The 25,632-nt window shown below is 64.8% G+C and overlaps 1 protein-coding gene across 5 annotated transcripts in view; it reads left to right on the top strand.

Moving 5' to 3' along the window:
* MEGF6 (multiple EGF like domains 6) overlaps positions 1-20,768 on the top strand; it is a 100,210-nt gene extending 79,442 nt beyond the window's left edge. Inside the window, exons 6-34 of one of the 5 annotated variants that reach the window (XM_059894473.1) lie at positions 339-476; positions 2,420-2,539; positions 2,863-2,985; positions 3,513-3,686; positions 4,051-4,182; positions 4,935-5,063; positions 6,695-6,823; positions 7,475-7,609; positions 7,686-7,820; positions 10,264-10,389; positions 11,105-11,236; positions 11,370-11,498; positions 11,626-11,757; positions 12,286-12,414; positions 12,504-12,632; positions 12,820-12,948; positions 13,323-13,451; positions 13,757-13,885; positions 14,083-14,211; positions 14,294-14,422; positions 14,813-14,941; positions 15,421-15,549; positions 16,545-16,673; positions 16,953-17,081; positions 17,316-17,444; positions 17,531-17,659; positions 18,267-18,395; positions 19,771-19,818; positions 20,145-20,768. In XM_059894473.1, coding sequence (XP_059750456.1) covers positions 339-476; positions 2,420-2,539; positions 2,863-2,985; positions 3,513-3,686; positions 4,051-4,182; positions 4,935-5,063; positions 6,695-6,823; positions 7,475-7,609; positions 7,686-7,820; positions 10,264-10,389; positions 11,105-11,236; positions 11,370-11,498; positions 11,626-11,757; positions 12,286-12,414; positions 12,504-12,632; positions 12,820-12,948; positions 13,323-13,451; positions 13,757-13,885; positions 14,083-14,211; positions 14,294-14,422; positions 14,813-14,941; positions 15,421-15,549; positions 16,545-16,673; positions 16,953-17,081; positions 17,316-17,444; positions 17,531-17,659; positions 18,267-18,395; positions 19,771-19,818; positions 20,145-20,203 — 3,647 coding nt within the window. In that variant the 3' untranslated portion in view covers positions 20,204-20,768. Of the gene's footprint in view, positions 1-338; positions 477-2,419; positions 2,540-2,769; positions 2,986-3,512; positions 3,687-4,050; positions 4,183-4,934; positions 5,064-6,694; positions 6,824-7,474; positions 7,610-7,685; positions 7,821-10,263; positions 10,390-11,104; positions 11,237-11,369; positions 11,499-11,625; positions 11,758-12,285; positions 12,415-12,503; positions 12,633-12,819; positions 12,949-13,322; positions 13,452-13,756; positions 13,886-14,082; positions 14,212-14,293; positions 14,423-14,812; positions 14,942-15,420; positions 15,550-16,544; positions 16,674-16,952; positions 17,082-17,315; positions 17,445-17,530; positions 17,660-18,266; positions 18,396-19,770; positions 20,073-20,144 lie in introns of those variants that run through there. The other 4 variants (XM_059894447.1, XM_059894466.1, XM_059894456.1 and 1 more) reach the window with 4 other exon arrangements.
* The last annotated feature ends 4,864 nt before the right edge of the window (positions 20,769-25,632 follow it).

Genomic DNA, 25,632 nt, shown 5'->3' with positions numbered 1-25,632 from the left:
GTGGGCGATAACACCACGGGGCGTGGAGGTGCCTGGGGGGCAACACAGCTCCCCAGTCCCAGCCCGCCACGGCGGTCGGCTCGCTTTGGCCGAGGGGCAGAGATTCCTTGTCAGTCAAGGGCAGTGCTGGGCTTGGGGGCTGCGTGTGGGCCCCGGGAGGGTGGGAGGAGGACGGGAGACCCCAGGAGGACAGAGGGTTCCAGAGCCCGCCTGGCCCAGGAGCTCTGTGCTGCCTGTTTCCCAGCAGAGTGGCAGCGGCTGGGGCCGGGAGGACCATGCCGGCTCGGGGCGTCACCCCAGCCCCTGTCCCACATCCCTGGTGGCGGGTGTCGCCGCAGGGATCGAGATGGAGATAGTGAACAGCTGCGAGGCGGACAACGGCGGCTGCTCCCACGGCTGCAGCCACAGCAGCACAGGGCCCATCTGCACCTGCCCCCGCGGCTACGAGCTGGACGAGGACCAGAGGACGTGCATTGGTGCGAGCCACCTCCTTCCCGAGCGCCCCACCCCCGAGCCAGGGGCTTGCTGCTGCCCTGGGTCTGCGCCTGGGTTTGATGCCATGACGAGGACGCTCCCTCCCATCACCCCCAGTCCTGCCCCGGGTGGAGGCGGGAGTGGTACGAGGGGGCCTAGTGCGAGGCAGCATCGCGACCCACGCTGCCAAGCGCCCGCCACACCTCCACCTCTGCTCAGCCACTTGGTCAAATGCCCACGTGCCGGGAGCAGCACCCGAAACACTGTGGTGTGCGAGCACCCCCTCTGCACGAGGAGCCCTGCTTCCAAGATGGCTCCCATTACCCTCCAGCCCCCAGGCTGCCCCCACAGCAGGCGGGCGGCCCCGGGGCCGTGACCTGTGTCTTGCGTGTGTCTGTGTGTGCAGGACCAGGACATGTGTGCATGTGTGATTGTGTGCGAGGACATGCAACTCACATGCAGGTGTGTGCGTGGTTGTGTGCATGGGGTTGTGTGCATGGGGTTGCATGAAGGTGTGTGTGGGTGCCTGCAGATGTGCATGGGTTGTGTGCAGGTGAGCATGTGGTGTGCAGCTGTCTGTGTGGTTGTGTGCAGGTGTGCGTGTGGGTGTGTGCAGCTGTGCATGTGGTTGTGTGCAGGTGTGCGTGTGGCTGTGTGCAGGTGTGCATGTGGTTTGTGCAGCTCTGCGTGTGGTGTGCAGGTGTGCGTGTGGTTGTGTGCAGGTGTGTGTGATTGCAGCTGTGCGTGGTTGTGTGCAGGTGTGCGTGTGGTTTGTGCAGCTCTGCGTGTGGTGTGTGCAGGTGTGCATGTGGTGTATGCAGGTGTGCGTGTGGTTGTGTGCAGGTGTGCGTGTGGGTGTGTGCAGGTGTGCATGTGGTTGTGTGCAGTGGTGCGTGTGGTGTGTGCAGGTGTGCGTGTGGTGTGCAGTGGTGCGTGTGGTGTGTGCAGGTGTGCGTGTGGTGTGTGCAGGTGTGCGTGTGGTTGTGTGCAGCTGTGCGTGTGGGTGTGTGCAGCTGTGTGTGTGTGCAGGTGTGCGTGTGGTTGTGTTCAGTGGTGCGTGTGGTGTGTGCAGGTGTGCATGTGGTGTATGCAGGTGTGCGTGTGGTGTGTGCAGGTGTGTGGTTGTGTGCAGGTGTGTGTGTGGTGTGTGCAGTGGTGCGTGTGGTGTGTGCAGGTGTGCGTGTGGTTGTGTTCAGTGGTGCGTGTGGTGTGTGCAGGTGTGCGTGTGGTGTATGCAGGTGTGCGTGTGGTGTGTGCAGGTGTGTGGTTGTGTGCAGCTCTGCGTGTGGTGTGTGCAGTGGTGCGTGTGGTGTGTGCAGGTGTGCGTGTGGTGTGCAGGTGTGTGTGATTGCAGCTGTGCGTGTAGTTGTGTGCAGGTGTGCATGTGGTTTGTGCAGCTCTGTGTGTGGTGTGTGCAGGTGTGCGTGTGGTGTGTGCAATGGTGCATGTGGTGTGTGCAGGTGAGCATGTGGTGTGTGCAGTGGTGCGTGTGGTTGTGTGCAGGTGTGCTGTGGTGTGCAGGTGTGTGTGTGGGTGTGCAGCTGTGCGTGTGGTGTGCAGGTTGTGTGCAGGTGTGCAGGTGTGTGGTTGTGTGCAGCTGTGCGTGTGGTGTGTGCAGTGGTGCGTGTGGTGTGTGCAGGTGTGTGTGTGGTTGTGTGCAGGTGAGCATGTGGTGTGCAGCTGTGCGTGTGGTTGTGTGCAGGTGTGCTGTGGTGTGCAGCTGTGCGTGGTGTGTGCAGCTGTGCGTGTGGTGTGTGCAGGTGTGCATGTGGGTGTGTGCAGCTGTGTGTGTGCGCAGCTGTGCGTGTGGTTGTGTGCAGGTGAGCATGCGGTGTGCAGGCGTGCGTGTGGTTGTGTGCAGGTGTGCACACACTGGTGTGCTGTGGAAGGGTGCACATGCGGCGGGCGCCTGGGTGCCAGCCAGGCTGTGGTGTGTGCCCCACAGATGTCGATGACTGTGTCGATTCCCCGTGCTGCCAGCAGGTTTGCACCAATAGCCCTGGCGGCTACGAGTGCAGCTGCTATGCCGGCTACCAGCTTGGCGCCGACGGCTGCGGCTGTGAGGGTGAGCGCTAGGCAGCCGGGTTGGCTGGGGAGTGGGTGCTGGTTGAGCACCTGCCATCGGCAGGGCTGTGGGGACCTGCCCACTCCCTCCCCTGCCGGAGGTCACTGTCTTTTCCTCGGGCTGGGCCTGCACCCCTGGCTGCTCCCAGCCTGGCCTCCCTCGGGCGGTGCACCCCGTCCCTCTGACCCTGGGGACAGGAGGATGGCTGTGGCGTGCGTATCACCCAGCAGGCCCCTGTGCTGTGGGCAGGGCCGGGGCAGGAGGGGCCCCCGAGGCCCCGACCCCCGGAGGACAGGCGCCAGCGGCCCCGGATTTGCCCACAGACGTGGACGAGTGTGCCTCCGGCCGTGGCGGCTGCGAGCACCGCTGCACGAACCTGGCCGGCTCGTTCCGGTGTTCCTGCGAGGACGGCCACCTGCTGGACGAGGACCGCCGGGGCTGCAGCCGTGAGTCTGAGGGGCGCCACGGGGACCCCACCTTCCTGGCTGGACGGAGCCCACTTCAGTCCTGCCTCTCGCTGTGGGACAGGCGGGGGGCAGCAGGGTTGGGGGGAGGGGCCGGACAGACAGGCGCCCCCAGGCAGGGTGTTACTCAGGGGCCCTGGAGTCGGCTCCTGCCCCGCCCAGGTGAGAGGAGGGACATCGTTCCCGGGACTGAGGACAGCGTCCAGAGGGACAGAGAGCTGTTCCTGTCCCCACACCCACTCCTTGCTCAGGGTCCCTAGGACCAGCAGGGGGGCCGCGACAGCCGGGGTAGATGTGGCATGGGTCAGGGCCTCAGAGCCCGGAGTCTCCTCTGTCCTGAGAAGTAGGGTCAGGAGTGCAGCGGGCATGTCCCGGGTGGCTGGGGTGAGGAGGGGCCCCGGGGTGGGGCTCAGGCCCGGAGCTGCCTCTGGGCACCGAAGGGCAGGGAGTCCAACCCCGGGGCGGCTGGGTGGGCGGCAGGGGCTCAGGGCCCTCTGTGCTCCGCCCAGCCCTGGAGGTGCCCGAGGTGGGCCTGGACGGCCACCTGCCCCTCGTGCAGCCCCTCCCGCACGTGGCAGTGCTCCAGGACGAGCTGCCCCACCTCTTCCAAGATGACCACGTCGGGGCCGAGGCGGAGGAGGAGGAGGAGTTGCGGGGCGAGCACACGTTGGAGGAGAAGTTTGGTGAGAGGTGGGCCCGTCCCCAGGGCTTTGGTACCAGTGCCCCCTCAGGCCTGGCTGCCGCCCACCCTGCGGTCTTGGGTGTGAGGAAGGGCTCCCGTGAGGGCCTCGCTGGACCACGGCGCAGAGAGGCCAAGCTGCTTGGTCAGTTTGCCCAGCGCGCCCGGGGCTGAGCCTGGGATGGGGCCACTAGCTCTCTGCTTAGGGCCCTTCCCAGCCCCCCATCTGGGTCCCACGTCTCAGCTCGCCCACGTGGGGCCTTCACAGCCTGAGGACGTCCCTTGTGCCCCCTTCTCTGGCCTGCTGCTGGGCGGAGTCCAGGGCCAGGGGTCAGGCTCTGAGGCCCCTCTCCCGCTGTGTCCCCCAGTCTGCCTGGACGACTCTTTTGGCCCAGATTGCAGCTTGACCTGCGCTGACTGCAGGAAGAGGGGGACCTGCCTCCCCAGCCTGCGTGGCTGTGACTGCCCCGACGGCTGGACCGGGCTCGTCTGCAATGAGGGTGAGGCTGCTGTGAGGGGCAGGGTGTGGGCGGGGCCCCTGAGCCCCAGGACCTGCGCAGCACACACAGTTTACGCCTCCCCGCCGGCCCTGGGCAGGGGCTCCGCAGGTCCATCCGTTCACTCGTTCACTCGTTCATTCAGGGTCTCTTGGCTTCCTGCTCCGTGCCAGGCCCTGTTCTAGGTGCTGGGAGACCCCAGGGGCTAGCAGGGCCTGGTGTCTGCCCCTCACTGATGTCACGGTGGACAGGGGTCCGGCGACAAGCCAACAACTAAGACATAAAGGGGTCTGATGAAGAGCAGCGAGCGGGTGGGCCAGTCATGCCCAAGTCCCAGTGGGGAGAGGTCACCTCCCCAGGCCACGCACCAAGTTGGTAGCTGAAGCACATTTGAAAGCTGCTTTCCCAGGCTCTGTTCAGAGCCTGTCCACTCCCTGCCCAGCGACCCCAGTAGTCTCAAGGGCCGTAGTGACTGTCTCTGAGGGTCTGCCAGTGACTGACTCTGAAAGTGCTGGTCGAGAAGGTGGACGTGTCAGAGTTCAGAGAGAGAGGGTGTGGCAATTGATTGGAGATGTCTGCCGTGCCCGTGGGCAGGGACAGGGAGCACGAGTGCTGTCGGGTGCTGCTCTGGGAAGTTGCTTTTGAACTGGGTGGCTCGACCCCCAGGAGGGTGTCTCGGTGTCTCTGGAGGGGCTTCTGGGCCCCGAGTCCCCCTGCAGGCCAGTGACCCTTGTGCTTCTCTGTGTCCCCTGCAGCTTGTCCCCCAGACACCTTCGGGAAGAACTGCAGCTTCTCCTGCAGCTGTCAGAACGGCGGGACCTGCGACCCTGTGACGGGGGCCTGCCGCTGCCCTCCGGGTGTTAGTGGAGCCCACTGTGAGGACGGTGGGTGCAACCCTCCAGGGTTGTCCTCTGGGTGGAGGGGAGGGGTGGGCACTACCTCTCAGCTCCTAGTCCCCTTCCTTCTGGGGGAAGGATGAGGCCCTTTAGTGGAAGAGGCATTGAGTTTTCTACATCTGATGATTCTCCCGGGGCCTGACTATAGCAGGTGGTGAGGACTTGTTGGAAGTATAGCACTTTTGTAGCAGGGTCCCCGGGAAGGTAGTGAGCTCCCTGTTCCTGGAAGCATTCAAGGAAAGCTATATGATGGCTGGGTGGGATTTGCAGAAGGGAGCATGCCTGGGCTGCGGCTGCATGGGACGACATTACCATCCTTTTTAACTTGGAAGTTGCAACATTTCTGGAGGAACTAGAGTCCACATAAGTTTCCCAGGTGCTTGATGCTTCATCTTAAAGTCTTCAGAACTTTAAGTTTCTGCTTCTTTTGCTGGCGAATGTAGCTAACATATCAAGGACTTCCCGCCTTAGCAGCGGATGGCAGCAATCAGTGGACCTGTCCCCAGTGCCTGGGTGGCCCGCGGGAGCTCTGTGGGGCAGGTTTCTAAGTCCCGGGGCGGCCAGGCAGGGCTTTCCACCCCCTCCCTCTGGTCACCTTCTCGGCTTGGTTAACGTCCCTGCCTATCTTCCCCTGCGATCTGCCATCCCTATTCTGCTGAGGCTGAAAGCCCACTGCCTGTTGGGCGCTGTATGTGTGATGGGCCCTGGACGGACCCCAGGGACTCCCGGCAGATAAAGCGTCTGCATTTTAGTGCTTCCGCTCACGACGTGGTGTGGCTTCCTGGGGACCGGGTCTCAGTCAGGGTCCTGGGGGTAAAGTGTGCCCGTGCAGGTGAGCTTGAGGAGACTTGTCCCAGTTCTCAGGGGCCCCGTACTAGTCTCCTAGACTCCAGGTGCCCCGGGCTCGTGGCTGCTTCTCCGCAGTCCGTGCCTCTGTCTCCCCGTGGCCTCCTCTTCTTGTCTCCGGCCTCCCTCTCCTTTCTCTTCTAAGGACACTGGTTGGGTGAGGCCTGCTCTGTCAGTGCAGGATGGCCCCACCTGGTGATCCTGGTGGTTAGGATGTGGACGTACCTTGGGGTCACCATCCAGCTCCCTGAGGCCCTTCAATAGGCAGGACGGGGGCAGGACAGAGCTGGAGGGGAGCGTTTTGGGAAGGAATGCCAGAGCCCTGTCCTGGCCCTGGGCCCCCTGAGCTTAGGCCCGTGTCCTTCCCTCTGTGAGGTCCAGAGGTCAGGCCAGGTGACCACCGAGGGACAGACGTCAGGACGCTGCAGGTGCCGGTCAGACGAGGAGGGTGGGCTTTCTTTGAGCGTCTCCCATGTGTGTGCTGGGGACGTGCTTGGTGTCCCGCTCTGGCCGCCATCCAGCCCACAGACCCTAGGGGCAGGGGCCAGCCAGGGCAGATGGCCGCATCCATGGGGTGCACCTCGTGGCTGCTCTGCCCTCGTGATGCCCTCGCCCCCCCCCCCGGGACCCTCCCTGTCTGGGGTGCAGCGCCCTCAGGCTGCTGGTGGCCCAGGCCTCTCCTGACTCCTGTGCTGGTCCTGGGGCCCCTTGGAGCATCTCCTCGGGGGGCGGCCATGTCCGGGTGGGCAGTCAAGAGGCTCCCCTTCCCCCAGGCTGCCCCAGAGGCTTCTACGGCAAGCACTGCGGTAAGAAGTGCCACTGTGCCAACCGGGGCCGGTGCCACCGCCTCTACGGGGCCTGTCTCTGCGACCCGGGGCTCTATGGCCGCTTCTGCCACCTGGGTGAGTCCCACTGCCCGCTGGCTGCCCGTGTCCGGGGGGCGGGGCCACAGCATGGGCCGGGCGCTTCCTGCCCGCGGTCCAGCTTGTGTTGGACCGTCACCGTTTACAGGTGAGGATGCGGGGGCTCAGCAAGTGCCCCGGCTGGGATGTGGGGCCTGTGGGCTCAAAGCCACGTCCTCGGGACTGCACTGGCCGCCCGGGCGTCTGTCTGGGTGGGCGGTGCCAGCCCCAGCCAGGCTGGTGGGTGGGCTGAGCGTGGGCAGGGGCAGGCCTCCCTCGGAAGCTCCAGGGCACAGAGCTCCAGGACATTCCTGGCAGCAAGTCCTGAGCCCCCGGTGGGGTCACCCCTCTCTGCGTCCATAGACACCTGGGATGCGAGAGGCGGTGGGATGCTGGCGAAAAGCAAGCAGGCTTCATCCTAGCAGCTCTTTGTAAAAGGATTGTATAGAGGGAGGCAGTGAGGATCCCGAGCGTTTCCTGGCTGGGAAGTGCCTCTCTGAGACCCTGTTTCTCATCTGTGGAATGGGCACAAACCAGCGGCTCTGCGTGGGGTCCCGGACGCAGCTCGGTGGATGGGGCCGGAGACCCTGGGCTGGGGAGGGTGGGCGCTCACAGTGGGCAGGCCCCCTCACGGTTGGTTCTGGGGTGCAGCCTGCCCACCGTGGGCCTTCGGGCCGGGCTGCTCGGAGGAGTGCCAGTGTGAGCAGCGGAATACGCGCGCGTGTGACAGGAGGGACGGCAGCTGTGCCTGCAAGGCGGGCTTCGGGGGCGAGCGGTGCCAGGATGGTGAGTGCAGGGCTGTGGAGGGAGGGCCTCAGGGCCAGCGGAACCCTGCAGACCCCTCTCCCCTCTCCCCCTGCAGAGTGCCAGCCCGGCTTCTTTGGGCCAGGCTGCCGGCAGGCGTGCACCTGCCCCCCGGGGGTGGCCTGTGACCCCATCAGCGGCCAGTGTGGGAAGCAGTGTCCTGCCGGCTACCAGGGGGAGGACTGCAGCCAAGGTGAGCGGCCAGCCCTGGTGTGCGGGTGGGGTGCAGGTTGTCTGGCCCGTGCCGGGCGCCGGGCACCGGAAGTGCTGGTCCTGGCGGCACCTTGACCTGCCATGTCCCCACCCTGGTCACGCGGCGGTGACTCAGCCACAGGTCTGCCTGTCTCTGTGCACCCGAGAGGGCAGGAACTCGTGTGTGTGTGTGTGTGTGTGTGTGTGTGTGTGCATGTGCACACACGTGCAGGGCGGCCTGGAGAAGGGCCAGTGCCTCTCCAAGATCGTCCCCTCCCTCCCTCACTTAATCACTCATTCTATCACAGAACGCACTAAGTGAGCTTTGTGCTGGAAGCTGGGCCAGGGGGCTCCTTCCTGGTGGGTCTGAGCAAGTGGGACAGAGGCAGCTGCTCCCGAGGGTGGTGGCTCGGAGCGAAGTCTGGGCCGGAGGTGCCGGCATGGGGCGCGGGTGGTGACCAAAGGCCCTCCACGTGGATGCCCGGGCTGGGGGGCGGCATGAGTGGGCACCAAGCACGGGCGAGGCTGGAGGCTGGGGGCCCCTCGTTTACATGGGGAGCCCTCGCTCTGAGCAGTGGGGCTGCTGTGGCCGCCGACGGGGCACAGGCAGGTTGGGACCTCCCTTGGCACACTGTCCTCACCTGTCAGCCGGGGGGCAGGTGGGAGCCGAGGGGGCCTGCCGTGTGACTGATGTGACCCCGACCGGGGCAGCGGCTCGAGTCCCCCTCAGTCAGAGCTGCCCGCCCAGCTGCCCCTAAGTGGCCTGGGGGCCACCGCCCAGCCCCAGCCGAGGGGTGGGTCTCCCCTTGCACTCTGGCCTGGCCCCTCCCACTGAGTGGTGGTCCTGGAGACCTCCGGGGTGATCCCACTGAGGGCTCTCGGGTCCCCTTGGTACAGGAGGGGAGTGTGTAGGGCTCGGAACCCAGCCCGGAAACCACCCTGCCGCCCGCAAGCCTGACCTCGGCTCTGAGGGGCTCTGTGGTCCCAGGGGCCTTCAGTAGCCCCGAGCATGTGTCTCATCCATGAAACACCCCAGGAGCTGGTGGGCTCAGGCCCCCTGACTCCGCCCGACTCCCCATCCCCCCAGATGCGCACGTCCCCTGCACTCCAGCACACGGCAGGCCTGCCTGCACCTGCCCTCTTTGGCGGCCTGTGTGCTGAGACACGGAAGGGCCTTCACCCCCAGCCCTTCCCTGCTGGTTTTCTTTGTCTTTCTTTTCCTTTTTTCTTTAAAAGCCTCCAGGGCCCCAAGGATGAGCCACAGGAAATGACACACATATTTTTACAGCAATAATGGGCTCCCCGCTGCTGTTAGGTCTGGAAAGTATTAACCCCCAAACATGCGTCCGCCCCCAGTCAGTGGAGCGGGGTCTCCCCTAGGTGGCGGGACAGCTCCATCCGGCCCCGCTGGGCCTCCCTGCCCGACCCGGTCCACAATGCGTGGGTGCCTGTGTGCGTGTGCTGCACCCCATCGCCTGCTGCGTGCGTGTGCTGCACCTGGCCACCTGGTGCGTGCCCTGCGCTGCACCTGCGGTCCAGTGGGCGGGCCTGTGCCCATGGTGGGACGTCGGTGGATGCCCGCACGGCATGGGCCCTCACGGCGACAGTTCACCAGGGTGTGTCCTTTGTCTGGAGCCCATCTTGGGTCCCAGGGAGACCCCAGGCCTGGCGCCACCCCCCCCCCCCCCGACACCTCATGCCCCTCAGGCAGGGAGCGTCCTCAATTCTCAGCCCCGCTGGGTGTTTGGGTGCAGGGCGGGCTCTGATTCTTTGGTGTGGAGGGTGCCTCAGCCCGCCCTCTCCAGGTGCCGTGCTGGCCTTCCTGCGCTGGGAGCTTTCCCTCCAGCAGCACTGGGGCGGCCGCACGGTGCTGGGGCTGGCAGGGCCCTCCCTCCACCGCGTTGCCTCCCCAGCCAGGGCAGGTGTGAGGTCTGGCGCGGTGCCCTGCAGGCCCACTAGAGCAGCCACTGCAGCCCTCACGGGTGGGGCGAGGCTCCGTGGCCCCTGCATTCTTTCCTGAAGCCCTGCTGTGGGCCCAGAGCCGCCTGGCCGCTCTCATTCCTGAACATGGGGGTGACCGGCAGGGGGTCCCCAGGGTGGACCAAAGTGGGAGGAAGGCAGAGCCAGCCCTGCCCCCCGCTCTCCAGGGTCCTGGCTGCCCGCCTCCCAAGCCCTGCTGGCCTGTGGTCTCCAGGCCGCCCCTCACCACCGCTCCCCAACGCAGGTCAGCCCAAGCAGGCCCCTCCTTGTCCTGCCCCGTGTCCCCCGTCTCCTGCCCACTCCCATGACCGCCCTCGTCACCCAGGGGACCCCGGCTGTGTCCAGCAGCGCTGCTGGGGCAGGGGGCAGGTGCCGGGGGCAGGTGCCCGGGGCAGGGTGGGGCCTCCAGGGGAGGCGGGCAGCTCCCCGTGGTGATGGCTGAGGCCCTCCGCTCCCTCCCGCAGAGTGCCCGGCCGGGACGTTCGGCAGGAACTGCTCAGGCTCCTGCTTCTGTGAGGGGGCCCCCTGCGACCGGGTCACGGGGCAGTGCCTGTGCCCTCCTGGGAGGACCGGGGCTGACTGTGGGGCAGGTGAGTGGCAGCCATGTCCCCGGGTCTCCTAACCTCCCTGGGCTGCATGACTCCTGGCCGTGTTTGGGGAGCCCAGCCTGGATCCCATTTGGGGACCCCAGCCCCGGGCTGTGTTTGGGGAGCCCAGCCTGGATCCCACTTGGGGACCCCAGCTCCGGGCTGTGTTTGGGGAGCCCAGCCTGGATCCCATTTGGGGACCCCAGCCCCGGGCTGTGTTTGGGGAGCCCAACCTGGATCCCATTTGGGGACCCCAGCACCGGGCTGTGTTTGGGGAGCCCTGGCCTCAGCCCTGGAGCCCTGCAGACCCCAGGCCAGTCCACAGCAACTGCGAGAGCTCACAGCAACCAGCCTTGGGTCTGGACGTGGGCGCCTGCGGCTGCCCTGTGGCCATGCCCACGGAGGGTGCACGCGCTGGGAACTGTCAGCCGTGGAGACAGGTTGACCAGCGGCCCCCAGCCCTCCCCGGGCCTGTGGCTTGTCCTCTAGGCACCTGTTCACTCTGGGTGCCCCCCTTTTGCCTGTTGAGCCATTCTAGGGCAGGGGCTCCCTTTCTGGGGGTGGATGCCCTGTGGCCTGCAGCCCATGAGGAGGCTGGGGGTTCCCGTGACCTGTGCCTCTCCCTCCTCCGGGACAGCTCAGGTGGGAACAGAAGTTCCTGCTCCCCGAAGGGCCCAGCAAGGCCCCAGGGGAGACTGACTGGCTGTGGTGGGGCTAGATTGTCCTGAGGGTCGCTGGGGGCTCGGCTGCCAGGAGATCTGCCCGGAGTGCGAGCACGGTGCCTCCTGTGAGCCTGAGACCGGAGCCTGCCTGTGCCGCCCCGGCTTCACGGGCAGCCGCTGCCAGGACAGTGAGTGCCCGCCGCCCCGACCTTGGCCCCGCCTGCGATCCCCGTGTCCCGCCCCTGCGTCCCGTACCCGTGTCCCCCTGCCCCCGGCCCCGAGTCCCCTGTCCCCAGCACGCTCACCCTGCCCTCCCTGCAGCTTGCCCAGCAGGCTGGTTTGGGCCCAGCTGCCAGATGCGATGCTCCTGCATCAACGATGGGCTCTGCCACCCGGTGACTGGCCGCTGCAGCTGCGCCCCGGGGTGGACCGGCCTCCGCTGCCAGAGAGGTAGGCGGCCTGACGTGCAAGCGTCCCTGCCCTGCCCTGGGGAAGCCTCCGCCCAGGCCCCGGGGAGGGCCCTGGACCCCAACGTGGCTGTGGTCACCTGCACAGGGTGACCCGGCCCCTGTCGCAGCCTGTGACAGCGGCCACTGGGGACCCGACTGCAGCCACACCTGCAACTGCAGCGCAGGCCACGGGAGCTGCGACGCCGTCAGCGGCCTGTGTCTGTGTGAGGCCGGCTATGTGGGCCCGTGGTGCGAGCAGCGTGAGTCCCGGCCCAGCCCGCACGCGCACACACATGCACACCGGCACGTGCACACACATGCATACGCACACGTGCACATGCCCAAGTGTCGGGGACCTAGTCCTGCTCTCCTGTCCCCGGACAAACAGGGAGTCTCCTTGCCTGAGCCCACCCCCCTCCCTCCCCGGCCTGGACCAGGCTCCACCCTCCCACCTGCCTGGGCCCAGCAGAAGGCCCACCTGGAACAGCAGGGAGAGGTGGGGCAGTTGCACCCCACAGGACACCTGGCACCTGGAGGAGGGGAGGAAGATGTCTGCTAAGGACCGAGGGCCTTGCCCTGGCCGGGTTGGTGGGTCTGGGTGGGCCTGGGGCTCCCTCCTCCCCAGGGCTCGGGGCTCGGTTCCTAGCTGGGGGACGGTTGCAGAGGCCTTGGGTATGGAGGGGCTTCTCCCGCCCCCACAGTCCTGGGCCCTGGCCGGGTGGTGGTGGACGCCTGGGGAGGATTGGGTCAGGCCCACCGTCCCCCCAGCTGATGGTCTGGTGTCTCAGGGTGTCCCCAGGGCTACTTCGGGCCGGGCTGTGGGCGGCAGTGCCAGTGTGAGCACGGGGCAGCCTGTGACCATGTCAGCGGGGCCTGCACCTGCCCGGCCGGCTGGAGGGGAACCTTCTGTGAGCGCGGTGAGCCAGGGTGCAGGCCGGGGTGGCCGGGCGTGTGGGTGGGGACCCATGACCCCTGGCCATCTCCCATCACCGCCCCCTGCCTGCAGCCTGCCCGGCCGGCTTCTTTGGAGTGGACTGCCACCGCGCCTGTGACTGCAGCACCGGGGTGCCCTGTGACGCCGCGAACGGCTCCTGCCTCTGCCCTGCTGGCCGCCGGGGCCCCCGCTGTGCCCAGAGTGCGTGAGGCCCCCATCAGCCCTGGGTGCTGCCCGCTAGGGTTAGGGTCAGCCCTTATCTGTGGCCACCCGGACTGGTGCCCAGGCCAGAGGGAGGGGCAGATGGACCACAGCAGCCTGGGACCATCTGCTGCAGCCCCTCCCGGGGTCCATCCCCCCGGCCCCTGACCGCCCCTCTCTCCTGCAGCTTGCCCAGCCCACACGTACGGCCACAACTGCAGCCAGGCCTGCTCCTGCTTTAATGGGGCCTCCTGTGATCCTGTCCACGGGCAGTGTCGCTGTGGCCCTGGCTGGATGGGGCCCACCTGCCTACAGGGTAAGCCCTGCCCAGGAGTCTGGGGCCAGGCAACGTGCTTGCCCCTCCCTGGGCCGTGCAAGGTCACATGGTGTGGGGCGCGAGGTGGGCATACAGCTCGCTGGGAATGGAGGGCAGGGAGGGCGGGGGCCCATGCCCCCACCATGGGGCACCTGGGGAGGGGAGGAAGGCTTAGGACCACACCCTTCAGCCCTGAGCCCCCCGAGGCTGGGCAGGTGGGCCCGGGGAGCCGTGGAGCAGGTCGTCCTAGAGGCAGCCCTAGGTCCCTGCCCTTTGGGGCGGGCCTGCAGATCCAGTGGGCTGGCCCTCCGAGGGCTCAGGCCCCCGGCCTGGCTGGCGGGGACGCTGCAGGTCACTTCTCTCTCCGTCCCCAGCCTGTCCCGCGGGCCTCTACGGCGAGGACTGTCAGCATTCGTGCCTCTGCCGGAACCAGGGCACCTGTGACCCTGTCTCAGGCCACTGCACCTGCCCAGAGGGCTGGGCTGGGCTGGCCTGTGAGAAGGGTGAGCGCTGGGCGGGCGGAGGAGGAAGGAGGGACCCTGGGGGTCTGGAGCCCAGGGCCAGCGCCCCGGTGTGCCTCGGTGCAGCCCCCTCCCCCTGTGGCTGCCTGGTGTTGGGGGTCAGGGTCCTGGGGTGTGGCCTGCAGTGTGACCAGCCCACTGGGCACCCCTCCTTCCCAAGGACACAGGATCCGAGGCTCTGGGTGCAGGAAGCAGGGGCGGGGCGGGGGTGTCCTGGGTCCCAGGGGCATCGCCCTGCTCCAGGGCTGGACCCTCACCGGTCTCCTCACATGTCCCCGCCTCTGCAGAGTGCCTCCCGGGGTTCTTCGGAGCCGGCTGCCAGCACGTCTGCGGGTGCCTCCACGGCGGCCTCTGTGACCGGCACACAGGCCACTGCCTCTGCCCGGCCGGCTGGACCGGGGACAAGTGCCAGAGCCGTGAGTGGGGCGGGTTAGGGCCCCCTCCAGTGTGGCCTCAGCTCACGCCAGGGTGTGGAGGCGTCCCCGGGGTGGGCAGTTGCCAGGCAGGGGGCAGGGCTGTGGGCTGAGCTCCCGGGGCCGCCCCGCCTCTGTCCAGGGGGCCGCCCCGAGCAGGACTCAGCCACCCGCCCGCCCGCCCGCCTCTTTCCCCGCAGCCTGTCCCAAGGGCGCGTTTGGGGTTCGCTGTGAGGGGCACTGTGCCTGCCGGCGGGGGGCCACCTGCCACCACGTCACCGGGGCATGCCTCTGCCCGCCGGGACTGAGGGGCTTGCGGTGTGAGAATGGTGAGCCCCCAGCTCCGCTGGTGCTCCGGGTGGGGTTGGGCCCTTCACACGGTGACCCCTCCGGGCCCACGCCCCCCTGCAGCCTGCCCGCCCGGCTGGTTTGGAGAGGCCTGTGCCCAGCGCTGCCAGTGCCCACCCGGCGTTGCCTGCCACCACGTCACCGGGGAGTGTCACTGTCCCCCAGGCTTCACTGGGCCCGGCTGTGAGCAGGGTAGGTGACCAACCTGGGCGGGCCCTGGGGCAGGGGGTGGCTCAGGCCACACGTGCCCCTGTGCTGGGCCCCAAACCTCTACCCGCAGGAGGGGCTCCGGGAGGTGACTCCCGGGAGGACGCTTGCTCCAGGCAGGGCCGGCACCGACCCCCTGCCTCCTCACCCCAGCCTGCCCGCCCGGCGCCTTTGGGGAGAGCTGTGGGCAGAAGTGCCGGTGCCCCGGCGGGAACCAGGCCTGCCACCCTGCCTCGGGGGCCTGCGCGTGTGCCGCTGGCTACCACGGTGCTGCCCATGCCGCCCGCTGGGCCCTCGGGAAGGATGACGTGGGAGGTGGGAGGTCAGGGCCTTTGGAGCCCCCTGGCCCCTGGCAGCTGGCCCCTCCCCCTGCAGGGTGCCCGCCCGGGCAGTTTGGGCCCGGCTGTGAGCAGCTGTGTGGGTGTCTCAACGGGGGCTCCTGTGACGCGGCCACAGGGGCCTGCCACTGCCCCTCTGGGTTCCTCGGAAGCGACTGCGGCCTCGGTGAGTGGCCAGCCTGCGGGCAGGACAGCCCCTGACCACCCCCCTTCTTGGGCCCGCCCCCCGGGGCCTGGCCGCAGGCTGGGCTAAGCTGGGGGTTCCGTGTGACCAAAGCATCCCTGCCGGCCAGCTCTGCCTGGCTGTGTGCTGTGCCCCCGGCTCAGGCCGTGTCCACCAGGGGCCATGCAGAGGCCAGCCGGGCATCCTGCCGAGAGAAGGGCCTTTCCCTGAGCCAGGTGGGGCCTTTCCAATCATCTGGAATCCTGGCTGGGCTGGCGGGGTGGGCGGGGGCCGCCGTGAGTCACTGGCGGCAGCGCGGGCCGGCCCCCAGCAGAGCCAGCGGGCAGGGGGTGTGGCAGCAGGCAGCCCCGCCCCATCTGGGCAGACACGGGAGTCTCCCCACCCCGCCCCATCCCGGGTTGACACGGCGGAGAGAGGGGGAACCAGCCTGGAGTGGCCACCCTCCCATTTCCTCCTGGCAGCCTGTCCACACGGCCGCTTCGGCCCCGGCTGTGCCCACGTGTGCGGGTGTGGACAGGGGGCGGCCTGCGACCCCGTGACCGGCACCTGCTCCTGCCCCCCCGGGAGGACCGGCGTCCACTGTGAGCACGGTGAGAGCCTGCTCCCGCTGCTGCCTTGGGTACCTCACGGTGTCACTCCGTCAGCCTCGGGGCGAGGGTGATGGGGTGAAGCCCTGGGGTCACTGGGGGAGAACTGGGTCCCCACCGTTAATCCCCCAAGTGCCCTGAGGATAAGAAGTGAGGGTCTAGCTTGCGTTGACAGCAGCGCCCACTCGGGTCATCGGGTCATCCAATAGCACCCCATGCCTTGCCTTGACCTGTGACCCCAAGGCCCAGGCCATCAAGTGACCTGTGGCCAGTGGGGGATGAACATATTCTGACCCAGAGCCCCCCCCCAGCAGGAGGGGTCAGGCGGCTGTTTCGTCTGAGGACGGAGCCAGCTTTCTGGCTGATGTCCTCTTGGGATGGGGTCCTTCTGGCCCTTCTACCGGGCCCAGTGGCCAGGGACCCCACCTAGAGGGAGGCCTGGAGCACAGCCCATGGTGGGGAGACGGGGCGGTCCCTGGGGACAGTGGTGGGGGCTCATGCTTACGGTGGCATGCATGGTCCTCAAGGCCCTGCTTGGCCTGGCCCCGCACCCTGGTGGGTCTGAGCCCCCTGCCGCCCTCTGGTCCTCATCAAGGGGCCGGTCACACTCCCCGAGGCCCGCAGGGAAGGACGGTAGCCATGGGTCAATCAGCGTGTGAACAGGGGCCACCTGGAGTGCAGGGTTGCCCAGCCTCCTCTGTGCTACCACCTCCAGGAAGACTTCCCTAACCCCCTCCCGCCAGCTGGGCAGGCACTCACAGCCCCTGGAAGGCCCTGGTCCCTTTCGTCCTGTGTTATCCTCAGCGCCAATCAGGCCCGGCATCTGCGGAGGGTAGATGAACAGGCAGGACGTTGTTGGTGTTGTTTCCTGGCGCGTGTGTGCCCAGGGGGCAGGGACTGGTTCTGAGAGGCCCGGGGAGTGTTTGTTGAATGACTGTCAGATCGGGGGGGTGCGTCCCTGGGCCAGAGCGCTGAGCAGCGCCCGACTCTGTCCCTAGGTTGCCCCCAGAACCGGTTTGGTGCGAACTGTGAGCACGTGTGCTCCTGCAGAAACGGGGGCCTGTGTCACGCCGCCAACGGCAGCTGCTCCTGCGGCCTGGGCTGGACGGGGCTGCACTGCGAGCTGGGTGAGGGTCCGTCTGGGACAGCCTGGGGGCCACATCGCCGCGTGAGCTGGAGGGGTGGCGCCTGCAGGGGAGCGAGGCCGTACCCGGTGTGGTGGTGGCGGGGTGGGGGGCCCTAGGATCCCGAGGAGGCCCGTAGCTCAAGGGCGTTTGCGGGGGCCGCAGGCTGCCGTAGGGCCGGGCGAGGCTGCCGGCCCGCGCGCATCAGGCTGGTGCCCAGGGGCCAGCGCCGTGCCCCCGCTCTCCCGTGGCGGGAGGCTGACCCCCCGGGCCTCTCCCCAGCCTGCCCCGCTGGGCGCTACGGTGCCGCCTGCCGCCTGCGGTGCTCCTGCCGCAACCACGGCGCCTGTGAGCCCTCGTCGGGCGCCTGCCACTGCGGCCCCGGCTTCTACGGCCAGACCTGCGAGCACCGTGAGTCGTGGGGTCGGCCCCTGTCCTGGCGTCCGCTCCTCCGCTTTCCGTGTCACTCCCCGCGGGGGGCCCGATGAGATGAGGCCTGACCCCAGCTTCGGTGGGGCTCCCGGGGCAGAGGTCCCGGCTCAGGGCCGGGCCTGGGTGGGAGGAAGGGGGAGCTGGGCCCCTGACCCGGTCCTTGGCTCACTCTGGGCAAACTGAGTCAGGAGCTCCAACCCGGGTCTCCCTCAGCCTGTCCCCCTGGCTTCCACGGGGCTGGCTGCCGGGGGACGTGCGAGTGTCAGCACGGCGCCCCCTGCGACCCCGTCAGTGGCAGGTGTCTCTGCCCTGCCGGTTTCCGCGGCCAGTTCTGCGAGAAGGGTGAGTGCTCCGTGCGCCCATGTGCTGCATCCGGCCCCTCACCCTGGGTACGGGACAGGTGATGCTAAGCCCGCTGCCCCCACCAGGGTGTGAGCCGGGGTCGTTTGGAGAAGGCTGCAGCCAGCAGTGTGACTGCGAGGACGGGGTGCCCTGTGACCCCGTCACCGGCCACTGCCTATGCCCCCCGGGGCTCACGGGGGCCACCTGTGACCTGGGTGAGTCTGGGGTCCCGCTTGGTGGGGGGCATGGGTGCGGGTCTCTGTCAGTGGTATCGACCGTGTTGATGGAGCCCCATCTGTGCCACATTGTGGCCTGGGCACCGTGCCCAACCCGTCCCCCTGCAGGGGACCCAGCACGGAGCTCCTGCTCGGGGCTGTCAAGGCCAGTCCTGCCCTCTGGCCTCCACCTGAGTCCCCAGATAGCCTCTCCTTTGGGTGTGGGCTGCAGTCCTAGAGAGAGGCCCCAGTTAGGTGGGAAGGAAACGCGCCAGCCTCCCAGACGTGCCAGGGGAGGAGGCGCCGGCCCTGGGGGCTCCACACACGTCCTCGTGGCTCTTGGCCGTCTTGCCCTGGAGGGAGCATCGCTGACCACCAGCTCCCCTTTGCCGGCCGGGGGCTGGGCGGGAAGGCGGGGCAGTGATTCTGGGCCGGTGCCTGGTGCCTGGCGCTTTCCCATGTGAGAGCTCCTGCAGGACAGGGAAGCTAAGGCCCCAGGTCCTTGCTCCTGCACATCCCCCACGGGGTGGCCCGAAGCCTGGGGTCCCGGCCCCAGGCAGACAGGAGTGGCACTCAGGCCCGTCTCTCCCGCGTCTTGTGCCCTCAGGCTGCAGCAGGGGCTTCTTCGGGCCAGGCTGTGCCTTGCGCTGCTCCTGCGGGGGTGGGGCTGACTGCGACGCTGTCAGTGGGCAGTGCCACTGCGTGGACGGCTACATGGGGCCTATGTGCCAGCAGGGTGAGTCAGGCTCCGGGGAGCAGAGGGAGGACCCTGTGCTGGCTGGGCCAAAGGTCACCAGCCCGGCGCGGTGCCCGTGGCATCTGCAGGCCTCTGACGGGCCAAGTGTGAACCTCCAGCCCTTGGACCATGGGGCCGGACTCGACCGTGGGCCAGCCTGACGTGCCCTGCTGACTCCAGGCCCAGACAGCAGCTGGGGTGGGCTCAAACTGCAGAGGGCGGAGACCCCACGGGCAGGGCTGGGTGATCCAGCGTGGGTGGGCGCAGACACAGCCCACCGCCCCACCCCTTCCTCGCCCTGCGTGTGTGTGAACCAGGGCACGACGGTGCGCCGTGCACGTGTGTGCAGTAGCACAGGCGTGTGCTCCGGTCTGTGCACGCTAGCACCTGCGTGTCCCCGTGTGTGCGTGCCAGTGCCTGTGTGTGCTCCCATGCGCACGTGTGCTTCCCGGCGTGCCTGTGCTCCAGTGCATACGCGTGCCTGTGGGCACCCACGGGCAGGGTCGGGGAAGGTGCCGTGATGGCACCGTGGCCTCTCAGCCCCCGAGGCTCTGGGGGAATGTGCTGTCAGCAGGCAGAGCTCGGGGTGCCCTGCCCCTCCGGCCAGCTGTGCCCCTCTGGTGTCCCCTGGTCACCTCCCCAGGCCCAGCCTGCTCCTGGGAAGAGGCAGTGCCAAGAGGTCGTGTCTGCCAAGGGAGACCAGAGGCTGGCCTCGGGCCTGTGCCGGGCAGGCGCTGAGATGGGGCGAACGGGGAGCCGGGCTGTGAGCGGGGATTCCAGCCTGGGCTCCTTGCTTGGGGACCCCAGACGTGGTCTTCACGTTGTGTGTGCATCTTTTTGAGGCTCGTCAAGGCAGCCCTGGCCCCAGACTGTTAAGCACCTTTAGGGGAGGGAATCCCACCTCCCGCAGAGGCGGGGGGTGGGGCAGGTGGAGGCAGAACCTGGGGGGCTGGTGCTGGGATGAACGCTGTCCACGGTGGCACCTGGTGGTCAGGTGTGGTACTGCGCTGCATGCGTCCTGGGCGGCCTTGACCTTTAGCGAGGGTCAGGAGCTGGGGGTTCACCTGCCTGAAGCCCCGTCTGCTTGAGCAGAGCCCTGCTAGGAAGGAGGACAGGCAGGGCCTCACTGCCCCCTGTCCTGGAGTGGACCCTGCTTGGTTCTTCCCCATCCAGCCCAAAGTCCCACCTCCCGGCCTCTCTTCCGGCAGGCAAGGCTGGGGACTTTCATTTGGGGAGAGGGAGAGCCCCATCATTTGCATAGGAGTGAGGCGGGGAGAGGCCATGCAGGGTGGGAGTGGGGGTCCCTGCAGGTCTCACTGCCCCGTTTCTGTTGCCCACCAAAGGGTGGGGCAGTAGCATGTTTGTCTGCCTTCAGGTGGGCCCTCCCAGTTCCCCGAGACCGCATCCCCAGCCCTTGGCCCAGGTAAGGGGGCCGGGGACATCCCCTCATTGCCAGGGGGGTGGCATTTGGTGGCATCGCGTGTTCGTGACCAGCAGACTAAGGCCAGAGGAGGGACGAGGATTGGGCACTTGCGTGGGATCTGGGCCCCACTGGGTGGCGGGCATTCCAGAACCTGGACCTCAGAGGTGAGGCGTGGGGGGCAGCTGGGGAGCAGCGGCTGGGCTGTCTCCCCCCTCTGTCGGGCTGGAGCTGGAAGGACAGGAGTGGAGTCCTGAGCCCAGAGCTCTGAAAACTTGGAGAGTTTGCACCTGCCCCGGGGCTGACCTGCTCTTCTCCTGCCCCTTCAGTGGCTTCACCATCAGCCTCTCACCGCCCCGGCCTCAGCAGCAGCGCAGAGAAGCACTAGCTCAGGGGCAGCCCCCGCCGAGGCCCGTCTCCCAGGGGCCGCTGAGAGGACCCAGGGGCCTTGGTGACCACTGAGGAGGGACGCCGGGGGCCGGGACTCTGGCCCCGCCCTTGTCTCCGAGGCCTGGGGACAGTCGTGCAGCTGCAAGGATCGTCTGGCCACGAGGACGGAGGCCCTGCCCGGCCGGGCTCTGCAGCACCGGGGCACCGGCGCGGGGACCACAGTGTGGAGGAAGCCCCCCGACCGGCGCCCTGGGGTGGGACTGCGGGCAGGTGTGGGTGCAGGTGCGGGCGTGAGGCCCCCTGACCTCGGAGCAGGTTCTTCTGGTGCTAGGCCCTGGGACTGCTGCAGCTCAGCCTGTTTACCTGGAAACAGCGGGGCCGTATTTATGGAAAGGTATTTATGGGCAACCAGACATGCCCACTGCACCCCTGGGCTCTGGAGGGCTGCCCGCCTCCTGCCCAGCCTGGGAAGCCCTGACTCGGGACTGCGGGGCCCTGAGGGGCCTCTGGGTGGGCGCTTCGGTACCATGTGAAACCCAGGAAGTTAAGAAAGGAGCAGCCACTTCCTCAAGGCCTGTGTGTTCACTGCTTCGTGTGGGCCCCGCGGGGTGGCCTCCTGGGCCTGCCGGCATGAATGCGCCTGACCAGAGAGGCCCGTTTGGCCCCTGTGCCCCTCTGGGGACAGGGGTGCCACACAAGCAAAGTTGGGGTCTATCCCAGTTCCCGGTGCTCTGGAGGGGCATGGTGCCCCGAGACCGAGGAAGCCCTGAGTCTTAGAGCCTGCGTGGGGGAAGCATGGCCCCGAGGGGAGGAGGGCAGGGGTGCTGTCGGGGGCAGCCTGGGCGCCCCCCTACTCCTACCCCTGCCCTATCTTCAGGGTAGAGCCAATGGGGAGGGCTGGACCCAGATTGTCACGCCGGACACTTAGGTCTGGGCTGTAGCCCCCTCTCCCCTCCCCTCCAGCACCAGCCCAGGTAGCTGATGCCTCCAAGGGCAAAGGATCTCATGGGGCAAAATAGGGTGGGTTCTAGAAAGCCCTGTCCCCTTAGACAACTAGTGAACAGCCAGTAGCAGAGGAAACCGAATTAATGGGCCACCGTATTAAGACTCGGAGGTACATAAATATAATCCATACCCTGGAAGGGGTTGGGGATGGTGGTGGTAACGTGATGCAGGAAGAAGCAGGCCGAGAAGGACCAGCGTCAGGACTGAGCGGGAGGTGTGGGAGCTGGAGTCGGAGGGAGGGCGGCAGGAATCAGGCTGAATAATGGGTTTTCCAGCTCAGGACACTCCCAGGAGGCAGCGTGGAGGCTGAGAGAGAGAAGATACAAAGGAAAGATCGGTAGAAATGGACAAGGGAAGTGTTAACACCCATGTGTCTGAAGTCCTAGAAGAAGAAGGTAAAAACCATTGACACAAAACAGCAAGTTCTCAGGTCCAAAGCTGGATGATCTCAGATGGAAAGCACTCAAGGTGCAAATAAAATAAAATAAAAAAGCCCTAGTCCAGAGAACTTACAGAATACTAGTGGCAAGGAGAAATTCTACAATGCCCAGAAAAAACAAACAGGAGTCAAGAGTGACATATCTCACTCCACAGCAGAAACACTGAAAGCGAGAAGATGGTGATGTTGATTTCAAAATGTTGAAGAAAAGATGTTGAAATTTGAATTTCATGGCCTTGAATCATGTGTCCTGCTAAACTGTCATTGAGAAGCAAAGTGGATGTTTATTCTCAGGTGTCCAGGGCCTCGGTGGGCACCGCGCTAGAACCAGACGTGAAAATACACTCAGAGAAGTTTCCCAGCAAGAAGGGAAAGTGTGAGATAGTCACTGCATTTCCCATATGACCTAGTGCTTAAGAGAATCAAAACAATCACAGCAGAAGCCAGGTGAGGTGGGAGCTGAGGCAGGTGGGGAAGAGAAAGACACTGATAAAAGGAAACCAAACCCTAGTGCAGTTGGAGCTGAATAAGAAACTGTGACCTCCGCAAAAATGCTGGCAGGATGTTTAACTTTCAAGTGGGAGGGAATTTCACCTCTCCAGTGGAAGGCAGGAAGGAAGGAAACGTCAAGCAGAATAAGAAAGTAGATTAAAGCCTGATTGAAGTTGTTACAGATGATCAAAAATCAGATCCCTAGACTGCATTAAACATTCTTCAACAGCATTTTATTTACAAAAGACATACCTGGAAGGACAGAAGTATAAGCGTACAAAGTAAACAGAAAGAAAGCCGGGCCGTGAGTTTTGCTATTTCAGGGTGAAAAGCATCGTATGTGACTGTATGTAAATATACACACATACGTGCACCAACAGTCGAGGCTCAGATTCGTAAAGCAGTGGTGGGTGTAACAGGCGGAAATGATTAAACTGGTGATTTTAATATGCTATTTACAAAAGCCAATACAAAAGCAAGACAGCAATGATAACGTTTTAATCATCTTTACACACATGCTGTGTATACCTATGCTTATATTCATTTATTTATATTCATATATATACACATCTATGTTTAAGTCTATGAACTTCACACTCAACGAATGGAGAATAACGGAACATTTAACAATCCTAAAATTCCATCTTTGAAGAGTAATAAAGAAGAATATTCCAACAAGATTGATGATTTTTTTAAACATGAAGCAAGAAAAAAAATACAGAAGATGGGAGGGTTAACTACAGACACAGAGAATAAGACATAAAAGAGAATATTATGAACAACTACATACCAGTAACTTTGAACACTTAGAAAAATGGGTATGTTTTGGGAAAGTATAAAATGCCAGGATCAGTGTAAGTAGAAATTAAAAACTTGAATAAACTAGTAACTTAAGTAAATGCAAATGGTAGTCACAGCTCCACCTCCCCCTCTGTCACCAGGAACGCCTGGGACAGGTGTCGGTAAAGGGGGCTGGGCCAGACTTCTGAGACACAGGAACTTGTCTGATGTGAGATGTTCCAGAAACATTAAATAGAGGAAATGCGACTCATTTCAGGAGGCCAGTCCCAACTGGGTTCTACAACCAGGTGAGGGCAGTACGAGAAAAGAAAATTACAGACTCACAACATGTATGCAGAAAGCCTGAGTGAAATATGTCAGCTTCTCAAAACTATTTAGAAAAACCCACTTGATCCAATGGGACTTGGACCTGATTAAAATGAGAGGACAGTTTAACATCAGAAAATGTGTCCATGTGTTTGGGTGACACGAAAAATCACGATGATCTTGCTAGAAGTAGAAACAGCATTTGATAAAGTTCAGCTCTCTTTCGGATGTAAGTTCTTGGAAAACTGGTTAGAGAAAGGCGCTTTCTTGGCAATGGACATGTGCTAAGGATATACTAGTTGAGCAGGGAAAATGATGATTCCAGCAAGTGGCCCAGGCCTCCTCGCCCCCAACCTGGGCTCCTGCCTCCCCTCCCCCACATTGCTGGTCTCCTCAGCCCTGATGTGACAGCCTGTATTTCTGGCTGTCCTTCCACATTAGAACTGGGGGCATGGGCTCGGCTTGCGTCATGCTGGGCCACCTGGACAGGACCTGGGTTGGGCCACGTAAACCTCGTGGGAAGAATGAACAAATTCCCTTAAAGATGGAGAATCAGATCGTCACTCACTCCTCCTGACCCCAGCAGAGCTTGGAGGACCCCAGGCCATACCATCAGGTGAGCAAAAGAAGTAAGAGGTGTTCAGACCTGCGGGGAAGGGACAAACCAGCCTGTCGCTATAGGAAAGCTGAGAGGGCCAGAGACAGATTAGCACGATTATAAGAATTTGGCAAAGTGGGCCATAAAATCATATAGTTGATAGGAAACGTATAAAACCTATAAAAATCTGTAGTTCTAAAATACCGCCAATGACCCACTAGAAAACAGAATACAAAATAAGATCCTGTTCAACGTGGCAACAAACCCCGGAAATACCGGAATTTATCTGGCGAGAAGATGGGTGAAGCCCTTCACAGTTTCAGATCTTAAGGGCCAGAAAGTGAGGATGCCGGCCCCGGCCAGCCCTCAAATGGACTTGGTTCCAGTGACGGGGTAGATGGGTGACAAGTAGGGGGGAGCGGTTTGGGGTCCAATGTCAGGAATGCTGACAAATAACAGAGAGCCGGGAGGAGGTGAGTGGGGTTCACCGAAACCCAAGGGCTCGCAGGGGTGTGGGTGGAGAAGCGCGATCTGCACATCCAAACACTGGTGCAGAGCGTTGCTCCCAAGGGGCCGAAACGGCGGTCCAAGGGCTCTAAGGGAGGCCTGGGGATTGGGGTCCCCCAGGCACCGTTGGGTCCCAGGGGCCTGGGGGCCTTTGGATGCAGTGTAGGCCCAGGGCTGGGCCGCAGTGCCTGTGCCGGCCACCAGGGGCGATAGAGGGCAGCGGGGCGGGGTGGGCTGGGGTCTCCCAGCAGGAGGGACCCGTCAGGGATGTTCCCTAGTGGTTGGGAGCAGCCACATGTGCAGAGAGATCCTAAAGCTCATGTTGAGTGCGGTGAGAACGAGGTCACAGGAACATACACCCTTTATGTAAATTATGTCTCCCTCTCCATAGAGGGGAAACTGATTTACAAGGACATGCGGCACATGGGAGGGTGGCCTCCAGGCCCTGGGGTGATGAGCTCAACTCAGCCCCTGATGCTCCCCCCAACAGAGGGCTGGGGGCCGTCCAGCTGTGTGACCGCCCACCCCTGGCCTCGGCGCTCCCGCGAACCACACCCCTTGTGCTCCCGCCTCTCCAGGGAGGGTGGAGGGTGCCCACTGCCCCTCGGGGCTGGGCACTGAGGTGCCCAGGGCAGCTCTGGGGAAGGGGCGCTAGCCCCTGCTCCTCACTGCTCCACAGTCACATCCACCCTGGTGGCCCGAGGCGAGAGGCCCCTGTGGAAGGTCTGGGACACACAGTGCCGTTCCCACTGAACCCCATCTGGACATAGGCTTTGCTGGAGTTGGCTGGGGTCCTAGGAAGCCTCAGTGGCCCCCCGCAAACCCGCTGACCCCACCAGTAGGCAGAGGGCCCTTGGGCCTCTATCTCCCCACTTTGTAACAGGAGGGGCCGGGCTGGGTCCATTCCTGGTGTCGCCCCCTCCCCAGTGAAGCAGGTGTGACAGGCTCCTGCATGGGGCCCCCTGTTATCTGGAGGGGGGAGTGTCACTAGGCACCAACACCGAGGACGTCTGTGGTCCTGAGAGGAGCAGCTTGGCAAGAAGGCAGGTCCGAGCTCCCTCCAGCTGGGGGTGGGAGGGTCCCGGCTGGCCCTGCCCTGGGAGGGGGTCATGATGATGGGGTCATGACACCAGGGCCCGCAGGGCTGGGCCCCAAGCTGAGCAGAGAGGCCCCTCGGAGGGGCCCCAGCAGCCACAGGTGCCTCACCGCAGCTGGGGGGCTCTGTGCTTCCCGATTCTGCTGGGAGGGTTTTTGTCCCGAGCTGGCCTGGTCTGGCCCT

Source organism: Balaenoptera ricei, chromosome 1, assembly GCF_028023285.1.
Source record: "Balaenoptera ricei isolate mBalRic1 chromosome 1, mBalRic1.hap2, whole genome shotgun sequence".
Lineage (NCBI taxonomy): Eukaryota > Metazoa > Chordata > Mammalia > Artiodactyla > Balaenopteridae > Balaenoptera > Balaenoptera ricei.
Note: the sequence above shows the minus strand (reverse complement) of the source record. Positions and strands in the feature narration are given on the sequence as shown.